General features: G+C 46.2%; 1 protein-coding gene across 1 annotated transcript in view; it reads right to left on the reverse strand.

The window, feature by feature from the left end:
* Positions 1-797: 797 nt before the first annotated feature.
* The window catches only part of LOC115132335 (IQ motif and SEC7 domain-containing protein 1-like), a 62384-nt gene continuing 47278 nt past the window's right edge, over positions 798-15903 (reverse strand). Inside the window, 14 exon segments of the mRNA XM_065020800.1 lie at positions 798-4827; positions 4830-5652; positions 6071-6120; positions 6502-6693; positions 6932-7093; positions 7319-7418; positions 7594-7719; positions 7918-8057; positions 8403-8569; positions 8718-8840; positions 10972-11133; positions 11288-12333; positions 12514-12834; positions 12999-13305. Coding sequence (XP_064876872.1) covers positions 4469-4827; positions 4830-5652; positions 6071-6120; positions 6502-6693; positions 6932-7093; positions 7319-7418; positions 7594-7719; positions 7918-8057; positions 8403-8569; positions 8718-8840; positions 10972-11133; positions 11288-12333; positions 12514-12834; positions 12999-13305 — 4078 coding nt within the window. The 3' untranslated portion in view covers positions 798-4468.

Genomic DNA, 15903 nt, shown 5'->3' on the forward strand with positions numbered 1-15903 from the left:
AGATGTGGAGGATGACAGAGTTGCATGATGCATGCACGCAGGTACGTGACACGGAGTAATATACCTACTGGCACCTCTTGCTATCAAAATGCCGTTAACGGTGATGATGATCGATTACTTTTTTTTAAAGTCATTGGTGATCTGCTTAATGCTGGGAATTGTTTGCCTGATAAAATTAAGCATAAATGAAGGACATTTTTCCTTTCCTGTTTACCTTACAAATTTACACGACTGGATGAGTGAGCCATGCCTATTATAATCTCGTTTTAAACTGAAGTCATAAATCAGTACCTACTTAATTGTTTTTATTTAACTAGGCAAGTCGGTTAATAAATTCTTATTTACAATGACGGCCTACCTGGAACAGTGGGTTAACTGCCTTGTTCATGAACAGAATGACAGATCTTTACCGTGTCAACTCGGGGATTCAATCCTGCAACCTTTCGGTTACTGGCCAAACTCTCCAACCACTAGGCTACCTGCCTCCCCATAATAGGAATTAGGCTTGTGTTGGAGATTTAAAAAAAAAAAAGAAGTACAAAGAAAAAGCTATGTTGTCCAGTCCTAGGGACCGCATTCAGTATCACACCTACAATCAGTCTCAAGAATAATACCTGTTCCAAGAACATCACGTCCCAGGGACATCATGATCATGGGTGGCAGAAATTGCGTTTAGCCACTAGACGGTGCTGTTGATCACATTGTAAAACAGGGTTTAGAAAGCCCAATGACAGAGCTGTGTTCATCATCCATCACATTTGCTGTCAAGAAGACGTCAATAAAAGACAGAAGATCACTTCACTGCAAGGACACTTTTTAATATGTCAAAAGCAATAAATACTCACATCTCAATTCTCTATTCTTTCAGTTTACACTTACTACATACACAAATTAAATTCTTAGGATCATACTTGTTGTATGTTTAAAATAATATCAATTAGAGCTCTGACATACAAACATTTCAGTTCTTCAATTTATTATCTAACCTTCAGTCTAAAATAAAAATAATTCAATATTCAATCGGAACAAAGTCCCCCTGCTCCTCTTTCTTTCTCACACACGCAGGCATGCACGCTCACACGCGCACACGCACACACCTTAATAACAAAATGGAAATATTTATTTCCAAAGTTATGAAGTATTTGTAATATAATATGTACATTCATGTTTATACAGTACAATCCATTCAATAAGTGCAGATATATTCATGCAAGAGGGGTCACAAAGGTACAATACAGAGGAAATTAGACAGGAAATAGCCAACACAAAGCTTCAACATTAACCACCCCTGAAACCTCTTATTTTTCCCTGACTACACATACTCCTATTCAATCTGTATCTTAGTTTGAACAAGTATTGTCTAACATTTCTAACTACATCTTACCATCCTAAAATGTAATCATTCCCTTTTGTCCCTTCTCAAACCCAGCATTGTTCTAACACAGTGCAATAGAAGGACAGAGAGAGGAGGTTCAAAAGGGGGTCGACAGAGATGATAGAGGAGAAGATGAGCAAACTTGTTTGATCTAATGACAAGCACATTCAGTAAGGTTGCTGGGGTGAAGGGTATTTGAGTGGTGGTGAGTTCTCTGAGGACTGGCAATGGGGTATGGGAGTAGCGTTTTTAAAATAATGCCATTTCTGACTTTAAGACACCACGTGTGCAAAATCACAAAACTGCATTACAAAGCGTGCTTGTTCAAAGACATATACTGTCCAAACACACACCATGTGAGACACTCTCAACAAGACCTGATGCTTGTAAGCGAGTCTCCTGATAATAGAGAGAACATAAACGGCAGGGTCACCGATTAAATGAGGGTCATTGTACATGACCAGGTCAAAGGTCAAAGCCCTTAAGAGGATATTTCGAAGGGGTCTGGAAAGAGTTGATTCAAAACATATAAGACTACATAGACATAATTTAAAATGGTCACCAATCTGTTAAGGTGAATTTAGAATCCAATGACCCCATTTTTAGACACTGCCACTGTAAGTTCAGAAGAGAGGGAGGGAGATAGAGAGGGTACACAACTATATTATAACAAAAAATAATCATAAATATGAACTAATATTTTCAACAATCAATAATAATAACTGATAATAGAAGTTATCGATGGCAATCATCATAGAGAACAAAAAGAAATCACACTTTATAACACCCTCGTTACATATCAAAAGTATGAGGGAATTAATACATGTGTATATATCCTCTGTATAATCATTTATAATCAAACATCTAATCAATCAATTATTTATATATAATTAATCACTGGATCAAAACAGTTATGTTATTAGACAATATTCATCATACTCATAGCAAGTATATATGTAACATTTATTCAACAGCAAAAAAAAGCTTAAAAACATTCAAAAATATGATTTGTAGTATCATTAATCCACACACCCCATAGGGAATGCATGTAAATCTTATGAAATTAGATGACTTCTCTTAACATGTAGAAGACCATAGAGCCTAAGACTGCTATTGAACCGTGCAATAGTCATAAAAGTTTAAGACAAAGCAACATTTCTCTGAGGTCTACATTCAAAAAGGATACCTTTCAGTGATGAAGACCTGCCATGGAAATGAACAAAGACATTAAGCTGAATAAATTATTGCAAAGTCAAGAGACATTTTTTGCAACTATCTTCAATGGCTGTTTACAATGCACAACCCCGCTGGAATGTATTTATCGTTGAAGACTGTTTCAGCTCCAGGTGGGTGGGGTTGCTCTTACTATTGGTCAGCATTATCCGAATCTCCACGACAGAGAACCAAATCTTGGTTGCTTCCTTCATTACGAGAGACTAGATTTGTCCAATTAATAACGTTGCACAATTACATGTTGGTACCTGTGTTTAAAACAGTTTCAAGCTCATGTCTTGGCAGTGTCCAGAGTTTCCAATAATACTTCAGACAGTGAAACACTGGGTTATAGGCCCTCTACTGTACATTTACTACTAGCATCCGTTCTATGGCTATATAAATGGTTAATTGTGTGTGTGTGTGTGATGCTTTTTCCTGCCTGCTGCCAACTTCAACAATCTACCTCATTGCTCCTACCTGTGACTCTCCCTTATGAGTTTGTGTGCTGAGAGCTTATAGAATACACCTGAGAAACTGCAACGGAAACTCTATACAACTGCAGTATACACTCAGTGGCCAGTTTATTAGGTACACCACCCGTTCAGAAAAATGTATAGTTTCTACAGAGAGCGAGTCACGTGGCTGTGGTTTGCTCTATAAAGTAGGCAGACAGGCATCGATTCATTTGGTTACTGTTTGATCGAACAGAATGGGCAAAACTAGTGATCTGAGTGACTTTGAGCGTGGTATGATCGGCCCGTCGGATCCAGTATCTCAGAAACAGCCTCCCTCATGGGCTTTTCATGCACTACAGTGTCTAGGTTTTACAGAGAATGGTGCGAAAACATCCAGTTAGCTGCAGTCCTCTGGGCTAAAACTTGTTGGGCGAAAGCTTGTTGATGAGAGGTCGAAGGCAAGCTAACAGACAGACAAATAACGGGGCTGTACAACAGTGGTGTGTAGAACGGCATCTCGGAATGCACAACTCGTCGATCCTTGTCACGGATGGGCTACTGCAGCAGACAACCACACCAGGTTCCACTCCTATCAGCTAAAAACAAGAAGAAGCGGCTACAGTGGGCGATCACCAACACTGGACAATTGAGGAGTGGAAAAACAATGCCTGGTCTGACGAATCCCGATTCCTGTTGCGTCATGTTGATGGGAGAGTCAGGATTTAGCATAAGCAGCATGAGCCCATGGATCCATCCTTCCTGGTGTCAACGGTACAGGCTGGTGGTAGTGGTGTACTGTTGTGGAGAATGTTTTCCTGGCACACGTTAGGTCCCTTTAAACTAATTGAGCAACGACTGAACGCCACAGTGTATCTGAACATTGTTGACCAAACCCAATGTACTGCCGTCCAATCTGTTCCCTGTGGAACATTTCCGACACCTTGTAGAATCCATGCCCTGAAGAATTCAGGCTGTTCTGAAGGCAAAGTGGGGTCCGACCCAGTACTAGATGGGTGTACCTAATAAACTGACCACTGAGTGTATGTGTTATATACATGATTGTGCTAGCCTTTGCCTATACTATACACAAACATATTTGTGTGCATACATGTGGGCGTTTTTTGCTTTATGTGTGTTGATTCTGCCTGTGTGTCCTGTACTGTATGTGTGAAGGTATGTTTGTATGTTCAGGTATATGCATGCTATCCAGCTCCAACTCTCTCTTCTGGTCTCTCTGTCTACATGTGTGGGAAGCGGAGATGAAAGTAGCAGAGGCGAAATAAGTTGCGTTTCTTTTTGTCACTGGCGCTGTTGTTACTGCTGCTGCTGTCCTGCTCACCTCTACAAGCCCTGGCCCTAGCTCTGCCCACTTCCTCCATCGTGCCCTCTGACCTCTGCCCTCGGTGCCCCCATGTTCTGTTCCTCACACTACCGTGCTGATCCGGTTGATAGGTTTGGATTTGGAGCTGACCCCTGTGCCAGTCGCCCCAGCCCCCGTCACCTGGGGCCCCTGCTGAGGCTGCCCGGGGTGCTGGGGGGGGTGAGGGCAGAGAGGCGTAAGAGGGGTAAGGGGGATAGAAGGGGGGTAAAGGGGAGTGGGGGGGAGGGGGATGGAAGAGAGAGGAGGGTACTGGGGCTGATACTGGGCGGCGGACGTAGCGTGATGGGCGTTGACGGAGGCGGGCGGCTGCTGGTGCTGATGTTGGTGGGGCAGCGTGCCAAAAATGAAGTGAGACTGATGTGGGTGGGCGGTGGGGTGTGGCGCGGCACTGAGTGGGTGCCCGGGTGGGTGTGGGAGTGAGCGTGGGGGTGCGGGTGGGAGTGAGACAAAGTCAGAGGAGGTTTGCTTGGCACAGCGCCTCCCCTGATAGATTGTGGGGTTTGCGTGTGGTACAGGGCGAACTGGGGGTTCTGGGAATGTTGGGAGTGAGGAGAAAGGGGGGGAGGACAGCCCACCGCTATGTTGCCGTAGCGACCCTGCATGCCATGCTGGGAAAACTGGGAGAGATGGGCCAGCTGCTGGAGCTGGGCGTGAGGGGGGCCAAAAGGAGGGCGACAGGGGAGCGGCCCTCTCTGAAGGATATGAGGGGGCACGCCCCCGCCTGGCAAGGGAGGAGGGCCAGCTTGGACGTGGTAGCGATGGTGATGGTAGTAGGGGGGAGGGGGCTGCACGACGGCTGTGTGGCAGTACTGAGCATGCAGGGCCTGGATCTTGGAAGGGCCCCCCTCTGACTGGCACAGAGATGATGGGGAGTGAGGAGGGGGCCCTCCCGTAGTGGGTGGGGGGACAGGGGCGGGGTAGGGTGGCCCCGGTGGTATAAGGGGACTTGGCGGTTTGGCGCGTTTGCTGCCGAATAGAGAGCCCAGGAAGGAGCCCGTATTGCCCCCCCCAGGGCCGCTCCCCACTCCTGCTCTCTCTACACTGCTGGGAACCCCTCCAACTCCCATCCCAGCAGCGGTCTGTTGTTGCCCCGGCCCACCCCCCACCCCTGTTCCGGGGCTCAGGATGGGGCGATGCGGCCGGTAGTCTTCTGTAGGGTAGCAGCCTGGGATCACGCCCGGAACCGGGTAACACTGGTGGGGCCGGGGGCTGCTAATGATGGAACCCTGAGGAAGTGGAAGGACAGTTGAGGAGGAGCTCTGCAAACATACATACAGTATGACATCATATCACAAATCACTGGAACACTGCAATGAGTATGTCAGTTTACAAACACTACAACACCTGCACATCAACAACAAACCATTGAAACAAACAAACAATGCAAGAATGGAGAAGAACGAGTTGAGAACAAAAACATGCGCAGGCAGTTGTGAGAGCCCAGAGGCAAAGAACATTCCAGAACACACGCATACACACGTCAGTCACACACGTCACACAGAGAACATGCTAATGATGGGTCAAAAACGAGGGGAATGACTTCACATTTATGGCTCTATTAAAGGAATGTACTGGGATGGCTATGCTTGAGTGGCAGGTATTAAAGGGGTAGGTGCACAATTCAGTTAGTCCATTCAGACTTACTTCCATGGTACTGTCGAGGGAGCCAACACTGTTACTGCGACCACGTTTCCCTGCACCCAGCCAGGAAGAGGCAGGTTGCGGAAGGGGGGAAATACAGAAACAGAATGTTTCCGAGTGAGCTTGCAGAGATGCAGCACATACTGTGTATTCATGTGCCAGAGGAAATAGAACACGATGCAACCAGGAGGCGAAGCAAGGAGAAATCTAATGCAGTCCCATGGGTAGTGTACTCTCTGTGTCTAGACTATAGTCTCTGAAGAATTTCAGTTCATTCTTAGAAAGAACCCAGTCAGTCAGAAAAAATAGCATATCTCTATCAACCAGCAGGATTAGTGAAAGTATTTTATTAGAAAAAGACACCATTTTCAAGAGGGAGTGGTTTGTGCATGTGTGTGTGTGTGTGTGTGTGCGTGTGTGTGTGTGTGTCTCACCTCCGTCTGATAGGTCTCGGAGGGATGAGCTGAGTGCGGAGCGTTTCAGTCCCTCTCCTGCAGAGTAGTTGTCATCTAGACTGGGCCTTCCCAGGGTGCCGTTCACCACCTCACCCTTCACCCCCACTCCGCCTCCGACCAAGCCGGTCAGCAGGCCAGTCCTCATCACCCCTTTCTGCTTCTCCAACTCAGCTACGGATTGAAGGAGAGCGAGGGAGAAATCGAGAGAAAGAGAGAGAAGATTGACAATATAAGTAGTTAAAAGCAATACTCCCACATCACTGCCTGTCTTCCTGTAATTCACTTACAGGTGGATAGGGTAAGATACAGGAAAGCAATAGCCACTCTGTTACTCCATCGAGCCACACACAGATACGCCCACACACAGCTGTAGTTCCCCATAATGACTAACAGGGGGAGGTGTACTCACACTCTACTCTGTACTTCTCCATCTCCTGCACCTCAGCTATACTCTCTCTCAGGTCACTGACAAAGCGGGTGCGGTCCTGCTGACTGGGAGCCATGAACACGATAAGGACCTTACTGTCCCCACCCAACACTGCTGAGGTCAGGCGGATACCGTGGAGGTAGTCTGGGTGACCGACAGAGAGGAACATAAAAACACAACATTTATTGTATGGCTGTTAACTTTATGACCTATGATGACAGGCATAGACATATAGATACACACACACAGAGTGAAGGGAGTGAAAGGGAATCCTAGTGTACAGAGGGGACAGTTAATGTAGTATCTAGATGGATGGTTGAGTTGTGTAAGGCATATGAGGAGCAGGCAGAGATGGGAACAGGGTCTCACATGAGTTCTGGAACATGTGGACTTGCATCTCCACTAGAGGGAAGGACTGTCTGAAACTGTACGTCACAGAAGTCTTCTTCTTCTGGAAAATCTTAGTCACCTGAGGAAGCAAATGGAGAAGATATAGTTGTTTAGGTAGGGGAAAAGAGGAAATCACTCTTACATATTTCTATATTGTTTAGGATAGCCTGGTGGTCTCCAACTCTACATAGCCATAGTAGGACGCTCTCGTAGGAATTCCCATTGTTATGAGGACGTGTTACAGGAAGCCTTACCACCAGCAGGTCATTGAACAGGAAGACCTCCCGTTGGTGTACTCCTGTCCTTTGGGGTCGGTTGGGGTCAGGCACCTCATAGAGCTGACAGCAGCATACCAGCCTGCGGTGTGGCAGAGACATCACCTACACAAAACACAAAAAGAAAATGAGTTTAATATTAAATCTCCTTATGGCTGAGCAGTAACACAAAGAATGTACTGCTATTACAGCTTGTCAAAGATGTAACACATAACAACAACAGCTAGTACTATACAGCTCCTCGCAGGCTAAACAGGGAAATGACACGGGGCTACAGTTACATTTCAAGCCCAGACAACTCACAGGCTTTTTGCCTACTATGACTCTCTCCACCGCCTGCACTTGAGACACGTGGTCATCATTGGTCCTTAGCTCCCACTTCTGGATGCGCTGGTAGATCCCAACCAACAGATCCCTGGGAATGTCCTGGCCATTGTCCACTCCTAGAAGACATGCAGAGAAAGAGACAGGTTGTTATGTGTTCATGTATAAATGCCTATTTCAGTCTATTTCCTGCTGTATTATGGTGCTCATTTGATTAAAAGGCCCAAGACTTGCATTATCTGGGAGGTATGAGTCATGACTCAGAACTCATACAAGCCAAAAGGATTAGACAAACGCAGTGGCAATAGTCATAATTTATCACAGTACCCTGCTAATTTATAGTCTGTGTGACAGCCTGAGAATTGTATTTCTCCCAACACCAGGGGGAGCCATATGCTACATTTAATGTTACATGATTATTTTGTTTGTGCGCATGTGTATGGATGTGTTTGTTCCAACCGCACCTCTGAGGTTCTTGATGAAGTCCTCTATCTTCATCTTCCTCTCTGCCTTAACGTTAGGGCTGTACATATCCGTGTTGAGGAGGATGATGGCGAAGGCCAGGATGAAGATGGTGTCTGGGTTCTGGAACTGGCGGACCAGCGTTGGGTTACACACACAGTACCGCTGACTGGGAGAAAGAAGAATATGTTGTAAAATCTTAAGAGAGATTTCCAAAAGCAACACACATTCTCTATCACTCTAACAACGTAGTAGAACCATGAGTTTGGCAAAGTAGGACTATTGTACACGTAAACAGGAATACATTGTAAACACACCTGAAAGCCTCTATGAGCCTCTCTACTTTCTGGGCTTCTCCTTGAACTCTGATCTGGGCCTGGAACTTCCTCAGAGCATCGTCCAGGTCCATCCCAGAGAAATCCATCTCGTCCACCACACAACTACAACACACACCACACAGGAGACACAGTCAACACTTTAACAGTAGCCTCCCCAAGGACTTTTTAAACCCCCTCCCCCCCACGTCTCGGACAACAACATTTTGACATTTCTGTTTTATATTTTTATTTTCACAGCTTTTTGCCACACAAACATTTTGCTAACATTTTACATACATTTCCATGGTATTTTCTATTTATATACATTGAATTTGGATAGATAGTACATATCATGTGTAACCTATATATAGTGTTATCAGTCATAACTATTCCAGATCCCCTCAGCTTCTCTCAGCCCATCCCACCTATCTCCTTAGGCCACCTCTTTAGATTTCCATGCTTTCATATTTTTCAACTGTGTTATGATGTTTTACATATGTTTGAAGCTTTCTAATCGCATAGTATCCACAGATTGTTATTTAAAGATTCATATTTTTGTTAATAGTATTGTTATATTGTTGATTGATTGACTATGGCTTTCCAAATCTCCCAGCAGTGCTATTTGTAGATTTTTTCAGCCATTCCTGAACTTGTGACCAGAAACAAGCTACCTGGGGGCAATATCAGAATATATTATCTAAAATCTGCAAAGCTGAGATGGTTTTAAGCCCCATATATACAGTGCATTCGGAAAGTAGTCAGACCCCTCGACTTTAACCACATTTTATTACGATACAGCCTTATTCTAAAATGGATCAAATATTTTTTTTCCCTCATCAATCTACACACAATACCCCATAATGTCAAAGCAAAAACAGTTTTTTGTTGTTGACATTTTTATAAATGTATTAAAAATTAAAAAACAGAAATACTCTGGGGAAGGGTACCAAAAAAATTTCTGCAGCATTGAAGGTCCCCAAGAACACAGTGGCCTCCATCATTCTTAAATGGAAGAAGTTTGGAACCACCAAGACTCTTCCTAGAGCTGACCGCCCAGCCAAACTAAGTAATCGGGGGAGAAGGGCCTTGGTCAGGGAGGTGACCAAGAACCCCATGGTCAATCTGGCAGAGCTCCAGAGATCCTCTGTGGAGAAGGGAGAACCTTCCAGAAGGACAACCATCTCTGCAGCACTCTACCAATCAGGCCTTTATAGTAGAATGGCCAGACGGAAGCCACTCCTCAATAAAATGCACATGACAGCCCGCTTGGAGTTTTCCAAAAGGCACCTAAAAGACCACGAGAAACAAGATTCTCTGGTCTGATATAACTAAGATTGAACTCTTTGACCTGAATGCAAAACGCCACGTCTGGAGGAAACCTACGATGAAGCATGGTGGTGGCAGCATCATGCTGTGGGAATGTTTTTCAGCGGCAGGGACTGGGAGACTAGTCAGGATTGAGGGAAAGATGAATTGAGCAAAATATAGAGAGATCCTTGATGAAAACCTGCTCCAGAGGGCTAAGGACCTCAGACTGGGGTGAAGGTTCACCTTCCAACAGGGCAACGACCCTAAGCACACAACTAAAACAACGCAGGAGTGGCTTCGGGACAAGTCTCTGAATGTCCTTCAGTGGCCCAGCCAGAGCACGGACTTGAACCCGATTGAATATCTCTGCAGAGACCTGAAAATAGCTGTACAGCCTGACAGAGCTTGAGAGGCTCTGCATAGAAGAATGGGGGAAACTCCCCAAATACAGGTGTGCCAAGCTTGTAGTGTCATACCCAAGAAGATTTGAGGCTGTAATCGCTGCCAAAGGTACTTAAACAAAGTACTGAGTAAAGGGTCTGAGTAGTTACGTAAATGTAATATTTCAGTTTTTTATTTTTAATACATTTGCAAAAATTTCTAAAAACCTGTTTTTGCTTTGTCATTATGGGGTATTGTGTGTAGATTGATGAGGGAAAAAAATATATATTTTAGAATAAGGCTGTAACATAACAAAATGTGGAAAAAGTTAAGGGGTCTGAATACTTTCAGAATGCACTGTATCAGTAAGAACCTTAACTACCAGTAATACCCTAAAATGAGGAAATATCACAGGATTAAAACAAAATAAAAGGATAGAATAGATTTATAGAAATGTATCCCCTCTAAATGAAGGATTTAGTAATCCCCTGTTATCCCGTTACTGTATATTCCCATTCTGAATTATACCCCTCTACCTCTCTCCCTCCCTCATTCCCAGACTTACTCTAGTACGTCCTTGTTGAACTGTTTTTGCCGGTTACCAAGGAATTCTCCAATCATCTGTCTGCTCAGGCCCTTCCTCTCCAGGATGAAGCGAGCGATCCCAACCGGAGTGTCGGACACAAAGCCTCTCTCGATCAGGTACTGGATCCCTTTCTCTGGCTTCCTGAGAACCAGAGAGACCAATCAGAAAAGGACAAGTCACAACAAAGAGAACGACTCCCCTATTTTGAAGGTTTTATTTTCAATGATTGGGATACGTGGCTGTTTGTTTTATGTAGTTTATGTAGTAAAATATGAATGGATTGCAAATGTCTTACTTGTTGAATAGGTTGAGTCCGATGCGGTACTGGCGTCTTTGCACCACGTCGTTGTTGAATGGCGGTGAGTCCCAGCTGTGTCGACTCTCTCTCTGGTAGGTCTGCTTGCCCAGAGGGGGTAGGGGCTCCCTCAGGCTGTCCTGAGACGAGGAGCCAGAGCTGCAGTTCACCGTCTCATTGGAGTTGGTGGTGGAGTTGAGAGAGTCGTTGTCCCCGTCAGATAGACAGGGCTGCTCTAGGCCACCAGGGGGCAGCGCAGCAGAGGAGGAGGAGGACAGGGGGGTGGTGGGGGGCTGCTGGGGGGAGGACGATGACGAGGGGGTGTCTGGGTACTGGTGGTGGTGAGGGTGGTGGTGATGGTGGTGTGCCACGTGATGGGGGATGTGAGTGGGCAGGGGGGGGCCCCGGCCAGGGGCCCGGGTCTGGCCCTGCGCTGCTGTTGTGGAGACAGGGCGGGGAGTGTTAGGGGAGTGTTTGAGTGTTCCCTGAGGCGAGCCTGCTCCTCCTGCTGGCTCCTGCTCATAGATCTGTCTGCTGAGGGAGCCACGGTCTGAACGGTCGCTAGTGTCCACGGAGCTGTCGCTGGGGGGCTCGATGGTGAGCAGGGGCAGGTGGGCGCCCCTTAGACGGTAGTCTCGACACTCCGTGCAGGGGGTGCTGCGACGGCTGTTACTACTACCCCCTCCCTCAGTATCCCTGCTGTCCTCACGGCCCCCCACGCCTCCCCTGGGGCCCCAGTACTCTGTGTCTGTGCTGCTGGGGGCCCGGTCCAGAGACAGGGGCGAGGAGGGCATGCAGTCATCCATGTATAGAGTGACATCACTGTAGGAGGTGGCTGTGCTGTCTCCGTGCATGCTGAGGCCTCCTCCACCTCCTCGGGATCTCTCACCCAGGCCTCTGCGGGATGAGGGGTTACTGCTGCTGCTCCACACACACTCCCCAAAGTCATCACTGATGCCTCCGCCCTCCCTGCTACCCTCTTGGGAGTCATCCCGTCCTCCACGGCAGGTCAGGGCGTCATCTATGGAGTCAGCCAGGGACTTTACCTGTACATGGTGAGAGGAAGCTCAGTACAGTTTTTAGGTACAGATACTCAACCGGCAGTGTGACAAAACAAAGACTCAAACAGGAATAGAATTGAATAGAATCTCCAACAGGATTAATTTAACCAGCCACCTGATTCAACATATTACTGCTGTAGTTAAAGAACCAGCTGTCTGACTGACCTGTTTGGAGAAGGAGTCTTCTAGGTGTGTGTAGTCTCCTGTCCGCTCTGTGTCAGGTGAATGAGGAGGGCCGATACCCACACTGTGTGTGAAGTTTGTCTGTGTTCCGGTCCCCTGCTGCTGCGCCTGGCGGTCGTCAAATGAGTACTGCAGCCGCATGTTGGACAGGATGATGCGTCGTGTCATGCGGCTCTCGGACGCGGAGTTGCGGAGGCGCTCAAAGTTCTTGTTCATACGGTACTGGCGGAAGGCCGTCTGGATGGTCCGGGCTGCTCTGCGGCTCACGAAGGAGCCACCGTACTTTCTCTCCAACATCTCCACCTGACAGAGGAGACAGAACAGGGGACAGAGCAGTTATAGACAGGGCTACCACAACACTCACTGCCAGTAAAGTAATGCATGTTGTCATGCTTGTTCTTTCTCTTTCACAGTTCAAACCATAGTTTATGTACTCTAACCACACTTCAGGGCAGGCCTACATGTACCTTCTTGTCCTGTAGGTCTGTGGAGAGCTCATAGCTGTCAGAGAGACTGGCCTTGCACCTCTTGTTCTCCTCCTCCTCTTGCTTGCGGAGGGCCAGACTGGCAGGCTGATGACGTGTTCGCAGTGCCCAGGCAAGGCTGGCCGAGCTGGGAGGGGCCACACACGGAAGTCCCCGGGGACCTGGAGGACCAGGACACCTGCTGTTGTCACTGTAGCGCTCGGTGCCACGCAGGTACGCTGTGGTCTGGCTGTAAGGGCCGTCTATGTGGGGCCCTGGCGGCTCCACACATCGGGTTTCTGCTTCCACACTGGGTACAGAAGGATGAATGAGAGGGGAAAGGGCTTGATGAAAAGGGGACATACTTTACTGCAGTAATCCCCAGCCCCAAACCATCTCCAGTCCCAAACACAGTTGTATTGTCACTAACAGGTAAGTCACATACATGCAGAAATTAGACCGGCGTAGCAGGAAACTTCTCCTGCTGGATCTCATGATGGAAGAGGAACGAACTTACACACACATTCACACACTCAAGTTGGAACTTTGTACTTAGCTTCTCACCACAACAAAGATCATAATTGACTCCAGCTATTCTAAATAGGTCACTTTATGTGCAGCAACTCTTTCAGTCACACCGATGGTAATAAAACAACATGTGATCAAAGCTACAGACTGGATTAGCATGACCCATTCCACCAAAACAATATTCCTTCCACTGGAGCTGACAGAATCATGTGAAGGTTCCTGCCTTGTGAACCAAAGTCCTGCAGGTGACAGGGTCTCTGCCCTTTCTCTCTCTCTCTCTACTCTCTACTCTCTGTCTCTGTCTCTTTCTTTCCTTCTTTCCAGGCCGGACAAACTCCCTGTGCTATTAATGTACTAATGTGTTTCAGCACCCTTGTTCAGACATATCTCTCTCTCTCTCTCTCTCTCTTTCTCTCCTCTCTATTTCTTTGTCTTTTTAGCAGCGAGTCTCTCTCTCTTTCTGCCTCACATTCTCTCTCTGACATACAGGAAAATAACAAGTATTTTCACATTAGGGCAGTCATTAGCCATAAACACACTCCACTGCCACATGCCACTAACTCCATACCTAACCGGAAAGACCCAGTCTTTACAATAAGGTCACACGCATGGACGCACAGGACTGTACTTTTGAAAAATGCAGTAGATTATGAAACAAACACTTATACATATAAAAATATAAACGTCTCCCACTAGGCCTGTACAGTACTACAACATATACGTGTCTGATGTAACCTACATAATGACCTACTGCACAAAATAACTAGAGATAGGCATGTAGAAACAGAAACAGCCTCATATACAGTAAAACAGTCTTCTCAGGCCTGATCTTCCAGGTAATCCAACACTATCCTGCTCTCTATCCCATGTAGCAACCGTCAGCCAGTCCAGTCAGCCAGTCAGTCAGTCAGGCAGTCAGTGAGTAACCATTTCACCACAGTCATCTGCTCCTGCCTTGACTTCCTTCCCTTGCCACACCCCCTCTGTCCAGGCGCTGCCCTCTGGTTCTTTCTCCCTCCCTGAAGAAAACATAATGACAGAGCAGAGGCACAGGGAAACTAAAACTGGCAGTGTGCAAATGTATGTGGTAAAAGCTATATTCAGACTATGAGGCAGACAAACGTCATTGTAAAATACCTAAGTGGTTACAACACATTCTGTAGGACTAGGGTACAACAATTTGGAAAGACATGTTCTTTCTCTTTTTGGTCCTCCTTTTTATTGTTTATCTCATTCTCTTCCCCTGAGAAGCAGTGATTTCCTGTGTTGGTGTGGAGCTGACAGAAAATATTTGACAGGAAGGAACACTTTGGAGGACTATGGAAACAGAACACTAATGATCCTTACACAGCCACAGTAGACACATTAGTTGAGGTTGAGAATACTATGTTATTTGTGCAATAGCAACAGAGTGTTGATGTTACAACACCTTAGTAATCAGAACATCAGAGGAGGGGAAGCTGTGTACCCACGTCAATGTGGTTTTTAACAGCATTTCCTGTACCAAGAAATACACGTTTTCTCTGATAAAGAGGGTGAAACAAGGCCACAATACTGTGAAAGGCCGTTTGAAACCATGGGACCCTAGCATGTTATGTAATAACAACAGGAGTCACTCTGGAGCCAGATGTACAGCGATACATCTCTGACCACTGCTGGAAAGTTCACCTCACTGCAGCTCAGTTCAGATAAAGATTTCAGTTGGGATGTTGATTTTGTTACTTGAGAAATGGTAGTGGCCAATAAGTGTTCATCAGTTACATTTGTACTATACTTCACATTGATGTACATTGTGTTTGGACTATTAGAGGTACTGTATTGATGTACATCAAATCAAATTGTATTTGCCACATGCGCCGAATACAACAGGTGTAGACCTTACACTGAAATGCTTACTTACAAAGCCCTTAACCAACAATGCTTTAAGAAGATAAGAAAAATAAGTCCTCTACTGGCAGCTTCATTAAATAGTACCCACAAAACACTAGTCTCAGCGTCAGCTGTGCTAACATAATTGCAAAAGGGTTTTCTAATGATCAATTAGCATTTTATATGATTAACTAGGATTAGCTAACACAATGTGCCATTGGTACACAGGAGTGTTGGTTGCTGATAATGGTTCTCTGTACGCAAATGTAGATATTCCAGAGAACAGAGAACAGTCTATGACTAGGGTGTCTGGAGTCTCTGACAATTTTTAGGGCCTTCCTCTGACACCGCATGATATAGAGGTCCTTGATGGCAGGAAGCCTGGCCCCAGTGATGTACTGGGCCATACGCACCACCCTCTGTAGTTCCTTGCGGTCATAGGCCGAGCAGTTGCCATACCAGGCAGTGATGCAACCAGTAAGGATGCTCTCGATGGTGCAGCTGTAGAACC

Source organism: Oncorhynchus nerka, linkage group LG7 (assembly GCF_034236695.1).
Source record: "Oncorhynchus nerka isolate Pitt River linkage group LG7, Oner_Uvic_2.0, whole genome shotgun sequence".
NCBI classification, from domain to species: domain Eukaryota; kingdom Metazoa; phylum Chordata; class Actinopteri; order Salmoniformes; family Salmonidae; genus Oncorhynchus; species Oncorhynchus nerka.